The 19,876-nt window shown below is 48.2% G+C and overlaps 1 protein-coding gene across 1 annotated transcript in view; it reads left to right on the top strand.

Annotated features, from left to right (window-relative positions):
• Positions 1 to 3,124: 3,124 nt before the first annotated feature.
• MYT1 (myelin transcription factor 1) overlaps positions 3,125 to 19,876 on the top strand; it is a 33,816-nt gene continuing 17,064 nt past the window's right edge. Inside the window, exons 1-11 of the mRNA XM_059862491.1 lie at positions 3,125 to 3,179; positions 5,034 to 5,064; positions 8,231 to 8,293; positions 9,011 to 9,258; positions 10,051 to 10,923; positions 11,558 to 11,692; positions 13,048 to 13,138; positions 13,618 to 13,731; positions 15,179 to 15,393; positions 17,994 to 18,118; positions 19,129 to 19,398. Coding sequence (XP_059718474.1) covers positions 3,125 to 3,179; positions 5,034 to 5,064; positions 8,231 to 8,293; positions 9,011 to 9,258; positions 10,051 to 10,923; positions 11,558 to 11,692; positions 13,048 to 13,138; positions 13,618 to 13,731; positions 15,179 to 15,393; positions 17,994 to 18,118; positions 19,129 to 19,398 — 2,220 coding nt within the window. The remainder of the gene's footprint in view (positions 3,180 to 5,033; positions 5,065 to 8,230; positions 8,294 to 9,010; positions 9,259 to 10,050; positions 10,924 to 11,557; positions 11,693 to 13,047; positions 13,139 to 13,617; positions 13,732 to 15,178; positions 15,394 to 17,993; positions 18,119 to 19,128; positions 19,399 to 19,876) is intronic.

The following is a 19,876-nucleotide window of genomic DNA, read 5'->3' on the forward strand; positions in this document are numbered from 1 at the left end:
TTTGCAGGTTTCCTTTTGAGCTGCTTTGTTTTCATTCAGAGTTAAAGCAATAAGACTGAAATCCAGACAGCTCCTCAGCCTGGCTGTTATGTGAACAAGAGAGAGACCTAATGAAAATAGCCTGTCGGTCTCCAGGACTGCAAACATGCACTGTGTGACCTGAAATTTCACATTAAAACGATCTGTCTAGAGGGCTTCTGGCTGAGAAGGCAACAATAAAGGACAATGGTTTCATGTAACCTTCCTGCATCTGAGCCTGATATCACAGAGGCTCCAGAAGCACAGTCAGGGCTCTGCCAGTTGTTTAGGTTGCCTGGGAGGAGCAGGGGCTGAGCTCCATAATGGATCTTATTCCTGGTGTTTCTGCCCTTTGGAGGGAAATGAGGATTTTTGAGGATGATCCTGATGTTGGTTTAAGCTAAAAAAAGGAGCTTGATGGTAGAAAACAGAATCTGGGGGCACAGAGCCCTCCCCATCCCGATGGTGATGTAAGTGAAACATTATAAAAACACAGCAGTGGGGCTGTGTCAGGGTCTCTAAACAAGCAATGGGGTTTTCCTTATAGAGAAAACTCACAATAATCTAGAAATTTGGAGTTGGGTTGTTTTGGGTTTTTGGTGGTGGTGGTGAGTTTTTTTGGTTGGTTTTTTTTTTTTTTTTTTTTGGTAGAATAGGCCAAACAAGGCAGCCTATTTAGCTTTTCCATTCTTTGGTCCTTAACAAGGCTGGGTCACCAGATGTCCCTTCCAGCCCTGAGAATTCTGTGACTCTGTGGGTCTGTCCCTGCCTTAGGTGGCTCCTGTCCCCTTTGCCCATGTGGTGACTGAATCTGCTCCTGCCTTCCCAGGGTGTTTGATCCTGGCTTGAAAGAGGAATGGAAGGCAGTGGGAAGAATTGCTCTGAGGTGCTGTGGTGCAGTGAGGAGCCTGCATTCCAGCTCACATGATATTTAACTCCCAAAGACAAATGTGACCTGAAATGGGATCTCCCCTATTTATAGATAGGCAGCTTGAGCTGTCCCACCTGTCTGGCTAAGGTAAATGAAATTTTCCTTTGCTTTTCCATGCTGTCTGTGTTGGTCCTGCCCCCTCACAGGCACTGCCCATCGCCCTTCCCACAGCCTGACCTCCTCTGCCCCTTTGATCTGCAGGAAACCCATATTGCCCCATCACACACCAATTCCCATGAGAATTGTCAAAAAAGGAAATAAAAGAGAGAGGAAAAAGAAAGAGAAAGCCCTCTGTGGCCTTGCTGTTGGTGGAGGCTCCCAGCAGAGCAGGGTGCCGCGGCGTTGGCGGCGTGCGGCGGCATTAGGGAGCGAGCTCCGCGCGCGCCGGCGCTGGGAGGCTCATAAATGTAATGAAGTCCCTGTGACACCTGCTCCTCTCCACTCTTTAAACCAGAGCCATTGGTCCACAGGGAACTGGGGCTTTAAAAATACAAATTATAGTAATTGTCTGCTGTGTTATTGGGGAGATTGTAATAAACGTGGAGCACAACACCGCCGTGCCATGAGCTGAATGCTGACAGGGTGCATAAATTGCTCCAGGTTTTGATTCCCCTCACCCTCCACTTATTATTTTTTTTCTTCTTTCCTCTCCAACCCCCCCGTCTAACAAATCATTGCATGTTCACATTGAATTTCTGGAAGTTGGCAGTGTGAAGAAGAGAGGTGCCTGGGGAAAACTTCATCCCTCCTCTGAGGGGTTTTTAGCTGTGATGCCCCGAGGGCTGGAGACCTTGGTCCCCTCTCCCTGACTGCCCCAACAGCCTCCCTCCCTCTTTGTTGCTCCTAAACCTCAGGGAAAGGACCAAGCAGTGCCTCCTTTGAGGGTGAGGAGCCCCTGGGAACTGGGAGCAGCATCCATCAAGATGTTTTTAGGGTGCACATGGGGATTCAGCAGCACTTACCCTACCTGCACCATCCCTACTGCCAGTGGAGCAGCACATGCTCTACGTGCATGTCCCTGCCTGCCCCTGGCCCAGAGAGAGCAGAGGTGGTGTCCCTGCTCTGTCAGGGGTGCCGGAGCCATGGAAACTCCTCATTTAGGAATAATACAGGAGCTGGCTTGTGCCTTCTCTAACTGGGCCTGTAGAGGATATTCCAAAGAGAACTGGTTTTTATTATGTCAAATCCTACTTGTAAATGGTTCTTTCACCTCCTTTTCTCTGTCCTTGTAATCTCTGGAGGAAATGTCCCACGTGGTAATGCTGCAGTAAAACCCAAATTGTCTTCCCAACCTAGCAGGCTCTGACCCCCTGCCCTGCTCAGACCCTGATCTAGCCATTTCCCCTTGGCATTTACAGCCAAACACTCCTGGCTGCAGAGAGAGTATCTGTGTCAAGGGTGAGACAGAAAGCAGTTCTTTGACCATTTCAGCAGCTGCTTTGACAACATTAATGAAATCCCACTTATATCATTCCAGCCATGCCATGGAGGTCCCTGCCTTCCTGCTCCCACCTCCAGGCACTGCCTGGTTTCAAAGGTGCTGTACCCCAGAGGTGGCTGCACTTCAGACTTCTGCTACCTTGTGGCATGTGGTGATGTTTAATTAATATCCAGAACTTTGAAGTCCCCGATGTTACTTATTCATGCCCGTGTTCCCTGCAGACCTTGTGTTTGATGTCCATGTTGTGAGTTATTTAGATGCAGTCATCTTTGTGGCAAATTTAAGCAGAGAGGAGAGGTTGTTCTTTAGGGCACTTGTGAAAAATTGCCCTTTTTCAGGCAGGAGATCAGCTCAGACACATATTCAGAGATTTCTGATTCTGTGTTGGCATTCCACCCAGGTGCTCACAGCAGTTCTGCGATGCAAATCCAGAGAAATCAGCTCTGCCCTTAACAAGGGCTATCTCATGCACAGCCAACACATCTGGGTGTTTGTTCCTCTGTGCTACTCAACAGAAAAAGTCCTTCCTGTGTCCCAGGATGTGGAAATTAATTTAAAATTGCTAAATCTGGGCACTGTGGGTTGAACAACAGCATTAAGGTAAGAAGCCTCCATCTCAAAAACATGGGAAATCTTTCCCAGCCACCCACAAAGCCACAACCACATATGAGCTTGTCCTTTAATGATGATTTTCTGGCTATCTTTCAGTAATGATTTTTTTCTTTCTGTTGCAGATGAGTTTAGAAAATGATGATAAGAGAGCACGCACACGATCCAAGTCTATCCGAGGTGAGTGGGAGCACTGGGCTGTGCAGACCTCAGCTCCCAGCACTTCCCTTGCTCCAAATAGGCTTTGGTTTTCCAAGTCCAGGCTTAACTCTTAACTGGTCACTACCCCTGCTCTAACTCCACTGAAATTTGTTTAAAAACCTGCAAAAGTCCCAACCACAAAACTTTATAGGTCCTTATGGTATTTAACCCTCATCCCCTGCACTCAGCTGAGGAAAATAACAAGCAAATAAGGAAAAAAGCCCCCGTGCCTGCTTTGCTGTAGGGGATGGCAATCATTGGAGCTTCAGATCAGCTCCCAGGGCTTTCATCAGGCTCATTCTGCCAGTGGCTTTGAAGTCACACATCTGAGAGTGCCTGGCAGAAGTAGCTCATGCTGCAGAAGCAAATGGGCCATGCCCTGGCAGGGATGGGAGGACAAACAACTGGTTAATGCAAAGACTGATTGTGATTTATTTCTGGATTAAAAAAAGAAGAAAAAGAAGAACTGGAATTATGTGCATGTTTTCTCTCTGGGAGAAGGTGAGAGGCTCTGATAGATCCCAGGGTGTCACCTCAGGTAGTCCCCTAGCCATAGATGATGTTTACCGACCAGCCTCTCTATTTTTTGGTTCATTTTTGTGGCTGTAGATGTGATGAGTGACAAAGGTGGCTGGAAGTGAGGAACCAACAAGGTTGGAAAGGTGTGATGTCTGCAGGGACTGCAGCTTCATCCTACAGCTGGGCTGGGCCACCATCCTTTTGTCCTCACCTTCCTTCTTCCTTACTCTTTACAGCATCTGAACCTTTTGAAAACAAAACCAAACCCAGATGTCGCCAGCTGTGTGGAGCTGAGCTAGAATATTTGGATTTCATTACTTTGTTGCACATACACAAAGGTGCTCGTTCAGGTTGCAAATGAGACTGCCCTGATTCTATTTGTTTTCTCACACCCTGCCTTTTCCACACTTGAATCTGGGTTTCTCGATGTGAAAAGGTAATTTATTGCCTGCACCCTGGGACTCACTGCCTCCAGTTTGTTGAAGCTTGTGAGTCATCCCACTGGGAGCTGGATCCCAGGAAACCCAATTAGCTCAAACAAATTGAGCAAACGTGTTATGGTTTTTAGCCTGGGCAAATTTAGACTTGTGCTGAGGGATTTTTTTTTTTTTTTTCCTCTTGATTATTTGGATTCCTGGCTGGAGGTAAGGTTTCAGCTGCAATGTGAGGTTGTTGTATGCTCTTGTTGTGAGCAGTGAGAAGCCCTCTTATTCACAAGTGGGGAATAATCCCTAAAAAGTCTTACAAATGCTTGTTTACCATAAACTCCAAGTAACAAAACCCCACCATATATCTGAGCATTGGTATCAGTCTGATGGGACAGAGAGAGGAGAAAGATGCTGGTGTTATAGAGGTGAATGTGGCCATCGCAGGAAAACAGCTGTGAAGCGGGAAAGAAGAAATTGATGAGCAGCTTTAAAGGGCAAAAAGAGAGATGAAGGCATTAGAAAACTCAGTCTTTATTTAGAAGTGTTTGAGTTACATGCATGCATGTCAGAATAGTTCCATTGACTTCAAAGTCATCACGGATTCAAAGAACAGAGGCAGTCCCTGATGCTGCCAGTGTGCACTTACCTGCTTGAAAATCAGCACAGGCATGAGGATTTACAAGGCAGGATTATAATTTGCTACAGGCTGGCATGCAACAAAGGACAACAGGAGACATTGGTCCTTTCTTTTCCTAATGGGATGTCCAGGGAGGAAACAGAAACCCAGCTGCTGGCAGGAGAGTTTCAGTCTTGGGGGGGCCGGGCACCTCTGGTTTGTTTCTGACCTTGTGTTTGTTTCCATTGCTGCATCCTGCCCTTTGCCCAGTGCCCACGGAGCTCATCGGCCAGGAGGTGAGGTAAGGACCCTGCTCCTCCTTGGCCAAGGGAGGGATGGGGGGGGCACACGGTGGCACTGGCTTGAGAGAAGCCCTTCAGCTGGGAAACCTGGGTGAGGGCAGCAAACCCATAGGACTAATGGGGTCTTGCTGGGGGGCTTCTGCTGGTGGTTGTGTCCAACTCCTCAGGGTACCACTAGACTACAAATCAGGGGAATCACAAGAGTTAAAGAAATAAACTGCAGCTCTGGATGAATGACATTACACTGGAGACCCTCCAGCCATCCACTGTCCTGCCCCAGATCTAAACCCCAGGCAAACCTAATGCCCAGGGTTTGTGTTTCAGGATCATTGGGGACACCATCCTACTAACCAGAGGTTTTCTCCACATATTGTCACATCACTTCTGGTGCTGGATGCTCCTTCAGCCCCCCCTGTCCCCTGCTCAGTCACCGAGCTCCTGTTGTCACTCATTTAGCAGTGCTGGGATGCCAACAGCAGCCAACAGCAGCAGCCAAAAGAGCAGGAGCAGAGCCTGTGCAGCCTCCAGAGCTTCTCATTAGATGTAACAGCCTCCCCCATCTTCGAGCTCCCACTAAACCTTGCACAGGGACTTCTGCCAGAGGTAGGAGCCTTTAACCTGGGCAGGCACTAAGAGCAGGGGCTGCCTCTCCTTGCAGCCTCCCGCGTGTGTCAAAGAGTAATTGCACCTAAACCAACCCAATTTCAGAGCAGTTTGCTCCTCCACTCTCGGATTACTCTGGAGAGCTGGGAGGAGCCAGCACTGGGCATGCCCCTTCTCCAACTTTTATTGCTGAACACTTGAGTGGAGGTGGTAATTGGAGCAGGTGACATATCTAAGGGGCAGGACAGAGTGCTCCACAAAGCCATCTCTGCAGCTGTCACCTAATTGCCTGAATAACTGGACGATTAATCGACTAATTGGAAGCAGGGCATCGTCTGCATAACAATAAGAAGCCCTTTTGTCAAGCAGATGAAGGCAGCGGAGAGGGGGGGAGCTGTTCGGTGTGGTGGCTCTTGAGAGATGGAGAGCAGCTTTAATAGACCTCGAAGCCCGTTTCCCCTTTCGGGACTCGTGCCAAAATACACGAAAACTCCCCAAAGGAGAGTGGGGAGGGAAAGCCTGGCCCAGAACGTGTAGAGCATCACCTTTGTGCTGGTGCTCTTTAAAGGCATTAAATCAACAAAGTGAAGCCAGAAACATCCCAAATCGACACCTGCTTCAGCAAACCTCGATACTGAACCACTTGTCTCTTTCCTACAAACTTTTTAATGCAGGCTTCATTAAACCACATTAAAAATGGGGTGATGGGTAATGTGCATTAATTGATACAGGAAAACTTACAAAAGCCTGTAACATCTTCATCAGAGCTGCTTCTGTTTGCCACTGAAAAAGGCCTTTTCCTGGCAAGTCACTGGTGACATAAACCCTGCTCTGTCTTTTGGTGTGCAGTCACTGAAACTGTGGCTGGGGCTGCTTGGGACAGAGCAGCTTCAGTCAGGCCTGAGGACAATTAAAATTAAATAGACTTTCAGATCATGAGCAGCAAAGAGGGAAGCTTCCTCTTCCAGTTGCACATGTTAGTGGGATGAGATCTTGTTTTCTATGACCTCGAGTGTCCTGCTGGAGAAGGGACACCAAGCTGTCAGGCCAGGTCCCAGGTGTGGTGGGGCTGGGGCTGTGTGTGGATGCCAGAAGAGCTGGGAGCCATCCCGCAAGAGATGGCCCTGGAGGATGTGCAGCAGCATGGGTTCAAGCCAGGTCACAAGCAAAGGGGACAGCAGGAAGGGGAGACTTTTCTGGTGGAGCCACAAGGGGCAGGTTCCACCTCCCCAGAGCACTGTGTCCCCTTAGGGGATGTGGTGGCACCAATCGCCCTCTCAGCATTTGCTTTGCTAACCTAAAGCCAGTCAGTCTCCCTGCAGGAAGGATTCCTACTCTCCTGGCAGCTCAGCAGCACTGTCCTGCCCTGGTTTTGGGTTGAATTGTGGTTTTTGAACACAAAGATCTGACTTGTATTCTAGGGAGTTAAACCCTAGATAATAACCTGCCAGTGCTCCCAGAGCTGCTCAGCTTTCTGCAAGGGCTGAGCTCTGCTGAGAGCAAAACTCCAAGTCCCTAAAGCCTGACTTGGCACTTGGTACTATTTAATGTTGTCCCATGTTTTTTACTCTGAGTATAACAACCTGGCCAGATCCCCTCTGGGCTGGTGATGCCTTCTCCCTTTGCACTGTCATCAAGAGATTTCATTAGCTCTTCCAGCTTCCCAGGCTGAGGGTGATACAGTGCTAAATGAGGTTATTAATCCTACACGACTCCAGAATTCCTCAGACATCAGGCAAGTCACTTGGGCATCCTATAATCAATGCCATAATCTGGTTTTGCCAGAAAATGTTTGCTTTAATGCTTCTTATCTGGAGCCCTTACAGCTCCTGAAGCTGGGACTAATTACCCCTGCAGGGAAGGCTTGTGGTCCCGTGTGAGGGATGCTCAAGTGAAGGCAGCAGTGGAAGCAGCAGGCTCAGAGCTCCCTGCAAGCCTTTAACTCATCCTCTTCTGCAGAACAGCAAGAAAGAATTGCAGGGATTTGGGAGATCTCATCACCTAAATCCCATCCATTTCCCCAAAAGCGAGGTTTTGAGGATTTTAGTCCTGGGGATCTCCATCCAACATGTCTGGCTAAAACCCCTTTGAGGAAGTCCCAGTCTGCTCTTCCCCAAAATACACACATTTCTTACTGTAAGTGGCCCCAGTTCCCTGACAAGCCACCAGATAAGGGAAAATCCCATGTTTTCCTCCTGAGAAAAAGAAAACTGGAGAGTAGCAGCAGGGAGGCAGAGTGCAGTAGCTGTCTGCCTTTAAAAGCTTGCTCTCACACATGCAAATCTTTAATTAACCACACTCATAAAACTATAGCAAACTGTTCATCTAATTAAATGGGGTGAGTAATTTCATTAATTTTTAGCAAACTGCAAGGCTGCTCTCCTGCCCTCCTCCCTTGGAATTCCAAGGGACAAACGGAACCATTTGAAGGAAATTAACTTCCTACTTACAGTTAGCTTGTTCCTTGGGCACAGGACCTGTTTAACGGACTGTAGGTGATACAATCCTCATTAATTCTGAGTTCTCTTGCTGTTCCTGATGGTTGGTTGTTTCCCTCCCCAGCTGTCCAACTCCAGGCTGTAATGGCTCAGGACATATCCGTGGGAAGTATGCGAGACACAGAAGGTGAGGTGGGGTTCGAGGTAGTGGGGATGGAAAAATGTGAGCAACAGAGCCAAAGGCAGGTGTTCACTGGAGAAAATCTGGTTCAGAGCAGCAATCTAACGTGTCTGCTCCAAATCTTCTTGTTTCTGGCTCTCCATCAGTCCCTAAGGGATCCTGGGGAGATCTGGTTCTCCAGATTCAGAGCAGCCTTCCTAGAGACCACAGAATTGCCCAGATGTGCTGGACTCAGCTGTCTGGGGTCGGTGGGAGCTGCTGATGGGCAGAGATTTTGGTCTGCCTGGTGTCTCTAAGGATGGGGAAGGCAAATGAGAACACACCAGCTGCCTTCGAGGTCATGCAAGCCTTAACTGAGGGTTTTCATCACCCCATGAATTGTGAAATTGGAGCAGTTGGTGGATGTGTCCCAGGGGCTGGTTCTACACACTATGGCTGGTTTCATGGTGCCCACCACCAGCATTAGTCCTGGGATGCCACATCCCAGCATTTGTGTGCTGATTTCTGGAAAAAAAAGTTGATGTAGTTGCACAAATTCAAGGTCTAAGAGCACATGTGGCCACAGAGGTTAAACCAGCTAAAAATCTGGGGTGCTGGATGATTTTTTTGGTAGTATTTTTTGTGTATTTGTCCCACTTACATTTGCCTGACTGGTTGGGATGAGGTATCCAGGCCTCTCTCACTCAGCAATGCCTTCTCTCTTCTCCTTGATCCCACCTGCAGTTTACAAAGCTGCCCTCTAGCCAAGAAGAGGAAACTTCAGGATGCTGAGGCCGAACATCTGGTGTCCAAGAGGAAATCCCACCCACTCAAACTGGCCTTGGATGAAGGCTACAACGTGGACAGCGATGGCAGTGAGGAGGCCGAGGCCAAGGAGGAGTCTGGCTCTGATGAGTCGGAGGGGATGCTGGAGGAGGACGAGGCAGAGGCCATGGAGCAGGAGGAGACCCACAGCCCCGAGGCAGCAGAAGGTGCTTCATCATTGTTGATGGCAGAGCTGTGCTCTGCAGATGAAGAAAGAGCAGGAAGGGCTAACAGCCAGGAGTGATAGCTCCTCTGGATTATGTAGGGGATGGGTGCCTCACTTACTGGGTTCTACCCCCATTGTTGGGTAGAAGCACAATGACAATGCTCGGGTTAAGCTGAGAGGGCACAGTGCCTCCAGTGTCTTAAAAATGAGAGCTTTTCCTTCAGGGGTGCTCCCTAGGGACAGACCCATGGATAGCACAGAGCTGTGTGATGGGGGCCCCACACAGGTGCCATGAGGGGCTCAGCAGGACCCTCCTCCCTGGACAGATCTGGCCACTATCCAAGAGCAGAAGAGTGGCAGGAAAAAGACATGGAGAAGGACATGGATTTTCAGCTGGGGTCCTGACACTGCCTTGCTCACTGGTTTGGAGCCCTGGCCTGGGGATCACAGACATTAGGGGTGGCAGTGGGCAGATGGTGCATCTGAGCCGCATGTGGAAATCCTCTTTGCACCTGCCATCCCCAAATTCAATAAATTAGGATGCTCCAGAGGTGGAACATCCAGGCTCTGGTTTTAATTAAGTTTAAGCAAAATAAAATTGTATTTTATGAGTTTATATAATTACTTTCTTTGCCTCCTTTTTTATTCCCTCTTCTTTTATCTTTCCCCTCCTTTTCTCTTTTACTCCTTTCCTCTTTTCCTCCTTTTCTCATTTACTCACTTTTTTTTTTGTTCTTTTCCATCTTTTCTTTCTTTTCCCCTTCTTCTTTCTATTTCTTCTTTCCCCTTTCAGACAGAAGCCCAGCAAAATCAACCCACTACGGACAAAACACAGCCACAAGTACATCTGGGCCCAGTAAGGCCAACTACAGCAGCTACCAAGAAATAATCGCCAACTCTCTCCTAAACTTAGGCCAAATAGCAGAGGAAACCCTCGCCATCGAAGGGCAGCTGCCCGAAGCGGAGCTGCAGGGCTCCAAGCCAGCATCCAACGTCGTGCATTTGGTCCATGAGGATGCAGGAGAGGAGTTGGTGGAGGAGGAGTGCGACAAGGAGATCATCATCCAGACGGAGGACGCGGAGGAGGTCATCGAGGTCACCAGCGAGCGCAGCAGCGAGTTGTGTCCGGAGTCCCGGGACGACACGAACGGGGAGGAGTCCTGTAAACTGGAAAAGGCTGAAGCAGAAGAAGAGGAGGAGGAGGATGATGATGAGGAGGATGATGAGGAAGAGGAAGAGGAGGAAGAGGATGAGGAGGAGGAGGAGGAGGAGGAAGAAGAGGAGGAGGAAGAGGAGGAGGAGATGGCTCCTGAAGTGATCTGCGAGGAAGCTCCTCACACTTCTCAGGACCCCCAGAAAAGCCACTGTGAAGGGCAGTTCAGCCCCAAGCCCGAGTACTCGGTCATCGTGGAGGTCCGGTCGGACGACGACAAGGACGACGATGCCCGCTCCCAGAAATCAGCCGTGACGGATGAGTCGGAGATGTACGACATGATGACCAGGGGCAACCTGGGGCTGCTGGAGCAAGCCATTGCCCTGAAAGCCGAGCAGGTGAAAATCGTGCGGGAGCCCAGCCGGCTGCCAGGAGAGCACGTGAAGCACTTCCAGGTGGAGGACAAACAGAACAAACCGCTGGACAGCATCCGGAAGAGCTACTACGGCAAAGGTACGGGACAAACCTTTGTGTATCTCCCTCCTTCCCATCCCTGGTGGAAGAGCTGAACTTGTCTGCTCAGCATGGACCATTAGGCTGATGTGGGGGGAGTTCACAGCCCACAGGGGGAATTCAACCACAAATCCTCAATGCCTAAAGGGATGGGGACATCCTTGAGGTCAACAATGAATGCATAAGGTGATGGTGTCCTCTACACCATCACAAGGGTTCATCCCTCTGAGTAGAGGAATTGCTTGGCTAAACTGTCAGTTAACCTTGAAAATTTCAGCCTGAGCAGAAGGGCTGGTTGAAAATCCAAGTGAGTTTTAAGGTAGTGGTAGGAGTCTGGCCACAGAAACACGAGGGCAGGAAATTCAGCATCCCCTAGTTCTGAACCAGGCTGCCTGCTCAGTCGCTGTGAGTGTCTCCATGCTCTGAGCTGTGTCAGTTCCTAAAATCACTTTACTTATTTCAATTTTTGAAACTTCCAGTGTTGCACTTCCCACTCCAGGAAAAAAACCTCCAAACCCAAAGGTTTCCCCCTGCTTGACTGGAAAGGCAGTGAGAAGCATCCTCAGCACTTTCCACTTCTTCCCCTCCAAATTCACTCACCTGCTTCCCTCTGCCCTTTCCCCACAATTCTTAGATCCTTCGAGGCCTGAGAAGAGAGAAATCAAATGTCCAACTCCTGGCTGCGATGGGACCGGACACGTCACAGGACTTTACCCCCACCATCGCAGCCTCTCCGGCTGTCCGCACAAAGACAGGATCCCCCCCGAGAGTGAGTACATGGTGGCACACCAAGGGCTGCTTCAATTAGTCTGGAGCCTAATTTTCTTGGGAGAATTTCTCAAACAATATGAATTTTATGGCATCAAGTCTGATGTTATTCCTTGGAGTATGACAGGAGTTTTTGGTGTGGCATGGTGCTTTTCCAAGTTGACCCTGGATGCTGTTATCCACCAAAGTGTTATTGCTAATCACAGGAAACATGATGGGGATTTACTTGGAAGTCCTGTCCTTCTTAAAGGATTTTTAGCACCATCCTGTGGAGAATGAGATCCCTTCTCTGAAAATCAAAGAGGGGCTTTAAAAACGTCTGCCCATCTCCAGAGGTGTGTTAAGCAGTGCCCTTCTTTACACTGGAAGTTGCATATTTTTCCCTACTTGGGACATGATGTTGGGAAAAAATGGATATTATTCTGCCTTGCTGTGCAAATATGTTGCCATGCAGGAAAGAAGAGGAGTGATGAGTGATTCAGGATGTGCAGGATTGCTGAGTCTCCTGTGCCCTAATCTCTCCAGAATTCCCAAAGGGCTATACCAAGATTCACTTATTCTACAGAAAATATTTATCATCCTCATAACAGATTTTTGTATATACATATGCATAGAGAAATATTGTATTTCCACCTCTCTACCAGCATCCTAAATAACTTTCCCTGTATAGATACATAAAAATCAATGTTATATGTTTACGATAATGGCATAATAGACCAAAAGAAAGAGGAGTCCTTCCTTATCAGTAATTTCAAAGGTTGCAGACCTGACATAAACACAGAACTGGAAGAAACAAGGAGAAAGGACAGTTATCTTCACAGTCTGGAATGCAAGCAAAAATATTAATAAATAACTAACACAAGCTGTGGGCTTTACAGAAGCTTGCAGATCAAATTATTTTCTTTACTTTTAAGGTCAGCACTGCAGGAAGCAATAATCCTGAAGATTAAAAATAAAAAAAAAAAAAAATCAAACAAAGACTAGTCCTAAGGATAAAAGCAGAGCTACAACTTCAATCACTTAAAACTACCTGAAACTGAAGACCTGGTTCCAAAACAGGGGTGGGGAGGAGGGGCTGGATGGGGGAAACTGGATTGCAATCAGAAAATGGGGAGAAAGCCCAGGCTGTGTGCAGAGATGCTAACCTAGCGCTGATCTGGGCACTTCTGCCTTGTAAATCTTTTCTTTTTTCCTCTGCAAACCCTAATTACAGCATTTCACATTCCCCGATTTCTAGGAAACCAGCGTACAAGGCTTGATGATATTCTCTTTTTTTTTTTCTTTTTTTCCTCTCTGATTTTTATTAAGTTGTTTTTCTTTCCCTTCCCTTCTCCCCTTCCCCTTCTTGCTCCCAAGTCCTGGCGATGCATGAGAACGTGTTGAAATGCCCCACGCCCGGGTGCACAGGACAGGGTCACGTCAACAGCAACCGCAACACGCACAGGAGGTACCGGATTTGGCTTCTTCCTTCACAGGCACGGGGTGGCAGGGTGGGGAATGGCTTCAAAATGACTGAGGACAGGGTTGGATTGGAAGAAATTCTTCCCTATGAGAGTGGTGAGGCCCTGGCACAGGTTGCTCCTTCCCTGGAAATGTTCAAGGCTGGTTTGGATGGGGCTTGGAGCAACCTGGGATAGTGGAAGGTGTTCCTGTTCATGGCAGGGAATGAGTTGAGCTTTAAGGTCCTTTCCAACCCAAACCATTTTATATCATTCCATGATTCTGTGTTGATGAGGTGCAAGGTGAATTTGTCTTGTTTATTGAACTTGTTCAGTGTGGAGGAAGCAAACACTTTTCTCACAGGCTTAGTGTAGCTCTGGGTCCGTGAAATGAAGGGTTTTGTGCTCATTCTTCATGCTTGGTTTCCTTCTCTCTTTTTATTCTCCTTCAAAAAAATACCCAAAAAACCCCAACCAACTCCCACAGTTTATCTGGGTGCCCCATTGCTGCTGCTGAGAAATTAGCCAAATCACATGAAAAGCAACAAACCCAGTCTGGTGATCCTGCAAAGACCAGCTCCAATTCTGACCGGATACTCAGGTAAGGGGGACAGGAAGGCTCTGCTCCATGTCCCCATCCTCCCCCAGCCCTCCCTGCCCTGCCTCGCTCCCAGGAACAGCAGCCACGGCTCCAGCTGTATTTTGATACTGCTGAGTCCTGTTATTATGATCATAGGTCTCGCCAAGGTGGGGAGATATTTAATTGATGATCCCAGGGAGAGCATTGAGGACAATGAATTGCTTCTGTAGCATCAATTAATGCTGAGGCTACAGGCCAAAGGGTTTTAGCAGTGCAGCAGAAGGCACTTGTGCCGATTGCTCCGCAGCACGAACTGCCAGCGAGGGCTGGTTATTATATCAGCATTATAAAGAAGGGTGGGCTTGGGGAGGGGGGAGGAGGAGGAGGAGGAGATTTAGGCTACACACAAATCACTCTATGGCAGTTGTGCATTAAAGTCCACCTGCTTTTCTTCCTTAGCCTGCAGGTTTCAGAGGAGAGGAACCTGCCGCTCATTTCCAAACCAGTCACATTAATTTTGATACTTTGCCCATCTCTCTCTTCCCAAGAGAAGGGGCTGTCTCCCATTAAGAATGTCCCCGATAGATGCTGGCTTCCGTAGCTGATGTGATTCACGAGGCTACAGATGGATTGGAATATGGTTGGTTATTTTGCAACGAGAGCAGGATAAAAACCACAGTGCGAGCCCCAAGCAGCCCTCCCACAAAGGCATCGAGCTCTGATTCATTTATTTATTTGCTCCCCAGGACTGCTGGGCACCCTGGTGCTCCAGCTCTCGCTACTTTGGAAAGGCCATTTAGAGCTATTACTTATTTATTTGCAGTGGAGCCCGCGCAGAGCGCTCTGAGTGTGTCACGAGGACAGTCCATGCTCCAAGGAGCTCCCGCTCCGAGGACTCTCTAGTGGAAAGAGGTCACGGGAAGGAGAATAACAATAGGCCATTTATATACAATTTATATGCAAGACAAATTGATTCATGATAGGCAGCCCTGTAGCAGAGGGTCTCTAGGAGGGGCTGAGGCAGGGGAGAGGCCCTGGTGCCTCTGCAATGAACCTGCAGCAGGGAGCCGAGCTGAACTGGGGTCCTCATGCCTTTGTGTGCCACCCTGTGTCATGGGTCCCATGAGAGAGTTATTGCCCAAGTTTGCTCTCTTCTGGAAAATGCTGCCGCACCATGACAGCCTGCAAGAACATTGTGCTGGGTGAGGCGTACAACTCAATGTTTTGCTCAAAAAGACGGAAAAAAAAAATGACAGTAGAAAAGGATAGAAAAACTAAAATGAGTCTGAGAGATCCAGATCAGATGTAGACTTGCTGAGGAAGAGCAAAAGGGCTGTCACTGCCTCCTCGTCCCCAGGAAGTCTTTAAGAAGAAGGTGCAGCCGTGCGCCCATTGTGTCTGGCTCCCTCTCAACAGTCACCTCGTCAAGGTAAAGAGAAATGATTGCTCTTCATTGTTTCATCCTCAGGCCTATGTGCTTTGTGAAGCAACTGGAGATCCCTCAGTATGGAAGCTACAGGCCCAACATGGTCCCAGCAACCCCCCGGGCCAACTTGGCCAAGGAGCTGGAGAAGTACTCCAAGGTCACCTTCGATTATGCAAGTTTTGATGCTCAGGTTTTTGGCAAACGCATGCTTGCCCCAAAGATTCAGACTAGCGAAACCTCACCTAAAGCCTTTAAATGTAAGTTGGGAACAGGGGTGGACTTGGTCTTTGCATTTTCTGCCTTTCTCAGCATGTTGCGAGGCTCTTGGGATTGTGGTTTGGGTGATGGGAGACTCTTGGGGCTGAGCTGCTGGACCCTCCTGGGATGGGGAGGGTGAGGTGGGTCCCAAGGTGGGCACTTTTGATGGTGAGGGGAGTCCATGGCTGCAGGGAAAGCTTTGTTTGGAAGACAGTCTCTTTGGCTTTGGGAAGAACTGTGGTGGGAACATTAATCTGAGTGATGTCTTGAGGTAGGATAAGTTACGCAGTTGTCCTCAGTTGGTCCCCATTTCTTTGCAGCTCATATCTATTGATCTGGCTTTCCTCATCTAGCTAAATGGATTACAGTTTTCTTCTCTTCCATCTTATATATGACCCACTTCCCCCATTTGTCTTCCCTGCCATGCTCTGCTCTCCAGCTCTACCTATCGATCACCCACCTCTTTCTTCCAGCTCTTTCCTATCATAGCCACCCACCTCTGCTCTGTTCTGAGGACTTTGCACTGGTTATAACTTTGGGTGAAAACAAAATGACTGAATAAACCCTGAGGGGTTGTGCTGCCAAAGGCGACAGGGACACTGCATGGGGACACAGCCCTTGCAAATGTGCTATTTGACTTGAACTGTGCACCTCAAGACATTTTTTTGAGGGGCAAAAGAAAATATTTAAGAGCCCATTTTGTAGAAGTCAGCGGCCTCAAGAGGGCTGTCTGTCTGGCTAATCCCACTTCCACAATCCTGTTTAATCCTGATGCAGCTGCTCTCTAAAAAGTGCTCGTACTTGAAAGCATCCCGGTTGTTGCACTACAATGGGAGCGCTCTTTATTACAGTACTAAATCTGTACAGGATCAGACAATGAAATTGGATGGAGGCCAGAGAGCACAACTGCCACTGTCATCCTGGGTTAGGGCTGATGGAAAAGTAATTTGTTTCCCAGTACAAGTGATTCTCTCGCTGAATAGATTGTGTTATTTGCAATATTAGCAAAGAATTTTCAGGGTAATTGTACTGACAAAAATAATTCCAGCAGACCCACTAGGATAATCCTTTCTATTTTTTCTCATCACTTATTTCACTAATTTGCTGATTGCGAGTCTATTAGTGCTAGAAATACTTATGAAATGGAAAAGCATCGCTGAGCCTACGGTGTGAAATTGAAATTGGCATCTCCCGATCCTGGATATTGTCAGGTTGGGTTGGCAAATACTCGCACCCCGCCTCGAAGACATGGATTAGACCGGACAGGAAAACAAGCAGCCAGACACAAGAATAACCATGTGGGCAAACCTCCAATGAGTTAATCAAAGCGACAGGATGAATATGATTGCCAATCATAGCAGGGAAATCTGCTCCTTTCACTGAGAACTTATTTTAAAGAGATCTTCATCCAGAGGGATTTATATTCCCCCGCATGTGTGTGTGTAACTCCCATTAATGTCAATATGCATTATATACGCACGTAACGAGGAAGAAAGCAGGGCTGGGGAAGATTAGTATTTTATAGTGTCTTATATTACGAGTTTGTAATGGGAATAATGAAATCACTTCACTCCGTGGCTGCATCAGCTGAGGTTGGCTTTGTTTTGCCATGAACAGGCCAAAGCTTATGAGTCTTCCCTGGGTGAGCCTCCCACTAAAGTGGGGATGGCTTCCCCCAGCAAGAGGATGGTGGAATAAATTAAGGATTTGAAGATTTTGATGATTGATTCAGAATACAATCCCGTGGCTGTTCTAAATCAGATGATCTCCTGTTTGCACCCACTGAAACTACTGAGGGCCCCTAAATGGGATCAGCTTCAAGTTTTATTAATAGGGAATTTTTAGTTGTTATTATTAGGGAAAGTTTTATTGTGCATCCACCCTGAGAAATATTTTCATTTCACAGGTCATGAAGAGAAATTTTCATCTCCAGGCTGGTTTGCTACTGCTGTGACATACAGAAGCAGAGCAGCAGCGTGGCTATGTGCAGCTGTGCAATAAATCCTGTTACTCTGGCATATTTAAATGATATGTCAGCTGTCAGAAAATCCATATTTCACTAGTGTCATCCTTGGAAGCTCATATTTTATGACCATGCTCTTTCTATTAATGTAATTTCATAAATTTAAAGTTTTCAAACATGCTACTAGAAATCTCCCTGCAAGGCAGCCCTGCAGATAAGTTATGGACAGAGAGAGAACAATAAAAAATGAGTCAGGAAGCTTCTCTAAGCTTTCTCCTTTAACTGCTTCCACTGAGGAGCAGCTCTAATGAAGAAAAGCACTTGTGTTGTGGGTATTTATGGCAGAGTCAGTTAATGAATTAACCTTTCACACCAAGCACAAGCTGCAGCCAGCACTGCTCCTGTTGCACGTCCCAGGCAACAAACCAGCCCCTGGATTGGGAATAACCCCAGGAACTGTGCATGCATTAACCGTGTCACACTGACTTAACCACCCCCGCTGCTCATGCCACTTATACATTAGCCTTGTGTTGTTCCTTCTCTTTTTTATTCCAGCCAAACCTTTTCCAAAGGCCTCTTCCCCCAGCCACAGCCCCTCCAGCAGTTACGTGAAGAGCACTTCATCTTCCTCCACAGGCTTCGACTACTCCCACGACGCTGAGGCTGCACACATGGCGGCCACCGCCATCCTCAACCTCTCCACCCGCTGCTGGGAGATGCCTGAGAATCTCAGCACCAAGCAGCAAGAGGCCCCTGGCAAGGTGGGTCAATGAGGCCAGGAGCCACTGCCCAGGGGCCAAACTTGGAATTCAGGATGGGAGAGACACCTTGGTTTACCCTTCCATTCATTCTAGAAAGGCATCATAGAGGCAATGCAGGCACTCATGCAAAATCACCCTTTTGGCTCCTCACTTTGGGTTAGGAGGAGGGAATCTTGGCTCTTTGAGTGATGTAGAGGTGCCTCATGGTTCAAATTACCCGTGTGAGATGGGCATCAATCCCAAGAGAAGTCTTGGGCTGAGACTGGATGTTAGGAAATATTTATGATTTATGATGGTCAAGCCCTGGAACTGGCTGTCCACGGCAGGGGTGGAATCACCATCCCTGGAGGGATTTAAAGGACATGTGGATGTGGCACTTGGGGACATGGTTTAGTGGTGGGCTTGGCAGTGCTGGGTGAATGTTTGGACATGATAGTCTCTGAGGGCTTTTCCAACCCAAACAATTCTGTAATTCCATGATTCTCAGAGCTGGTTTCAGTCGTTCCCTGATCTGTATCTGATGCCATTTGAAGTTCCCAGTTGTGTCCAGTCTGATCTCCAGCTGTTTTTCAGAGGAACATAGGTTTTCCCAAAATCCCACGGAGCACTCCCAACCTTGGGCAAATGTTTTGGCTGGCATGAGGCATCCTAAGTGTCACTAGATGCCTGTGTTCAATCAACTGAGTCAAAATGCCAAGGCTCGGTTGGATGGGACTTGGAGCAACCTGGGATAGTGGAAGGTGTTCCCATTCATGGCAGGGAGGTTGGAATGAGTTGAGCTTTAAGGTCCTTTCCAACCCAAACCATTCTAGTAGAGGGGTGCCTTTGCATGACATGTTCCTGAAATATTTAGGAAAGAGCAACCCTTTTTATTTAGTTCCTACTACTTGACTGCGGAGAGGATGGGACATGAATACCTACCCACTGCACTGCAAAAGACAAACAGGGGCAAGATCCCCATGGGGACCTTCTGGCACCTGCTAACATTGGTTGTGCTTCCAACCTTTCAGTCCATGGACATTGAGGTGGATGAAAATGGGACTCTGGACTTGAGTATGAACAAACACCGCAAGCGGGAGAGCACCTTCCCCAGCAGCAGCAGCTGCAGCAGTAGTCCCAGCATGAAGTCCCCAGACGTGTCCCAGCGCCAAAACAGCACCAGTGCCACGAGCAGCACCATGACCTCCCCCCAGTCCAGCCAGACCTCCCGCCAGGACGAATGGGATGGGCCCATTGACTACACTAAACCAAACCGCCAGCGGGAAGAGGAGCCAGAGGAGGTGAGCTGTGCCTCCTGATGCTTGAATAACAGCTCAGGGGACATTGAATGCCTTGTTTGCCTGCACAGTTGTCCTGTTTTGCCCAGAACCTCCAGTTTGTCCATTGAGCCAAGGAAAGAAATATCCCTGGCTTTGTCAGTGCTATCAGATATCAACCAGGCAGGAAGCAGCTGCTCTTGGATCTGTTGGGATGCCCTTGCAAAGGAAGCACCCACCATTTTACTTGTCCTGGGTCTGCAGTATTTTCTTCATTTTGAATCCTGTCAGCTCCCTTGCAGCAGTGCTGCTTCTGGTGATGTTTTTCAGGATGATTTATATCTGCCATTAGCGGCTACAGCCCTGCATGGCACTGACATTAATCCTGCAGGGGGGGAATCCAGCCATGACCCCCAGATGGGGTGGGGGTTCTGGCTCTGAGAGCATCACCTGCCTCTCTGCCCATGGGGAGGCTGCTGAGCAAGAGTGTGAGAGGGCTGCG

Source organism: Haemorhous mexicanus, chromosome 18 (genome assembly GCF_027477595.1).
Source record: "Haemorhous mexicanus isolate bHaeMex1 chromosome 18, bHaeMex1.pri, whole genome shotgun sequence".
In the NCBI taxonomy this organism is placed as follows: Eukaryota; Metazoa; Chordata; class Aves; order Passeriformes; family Fringillidae; genus Haemorhous; species Haemorhous mexicanus.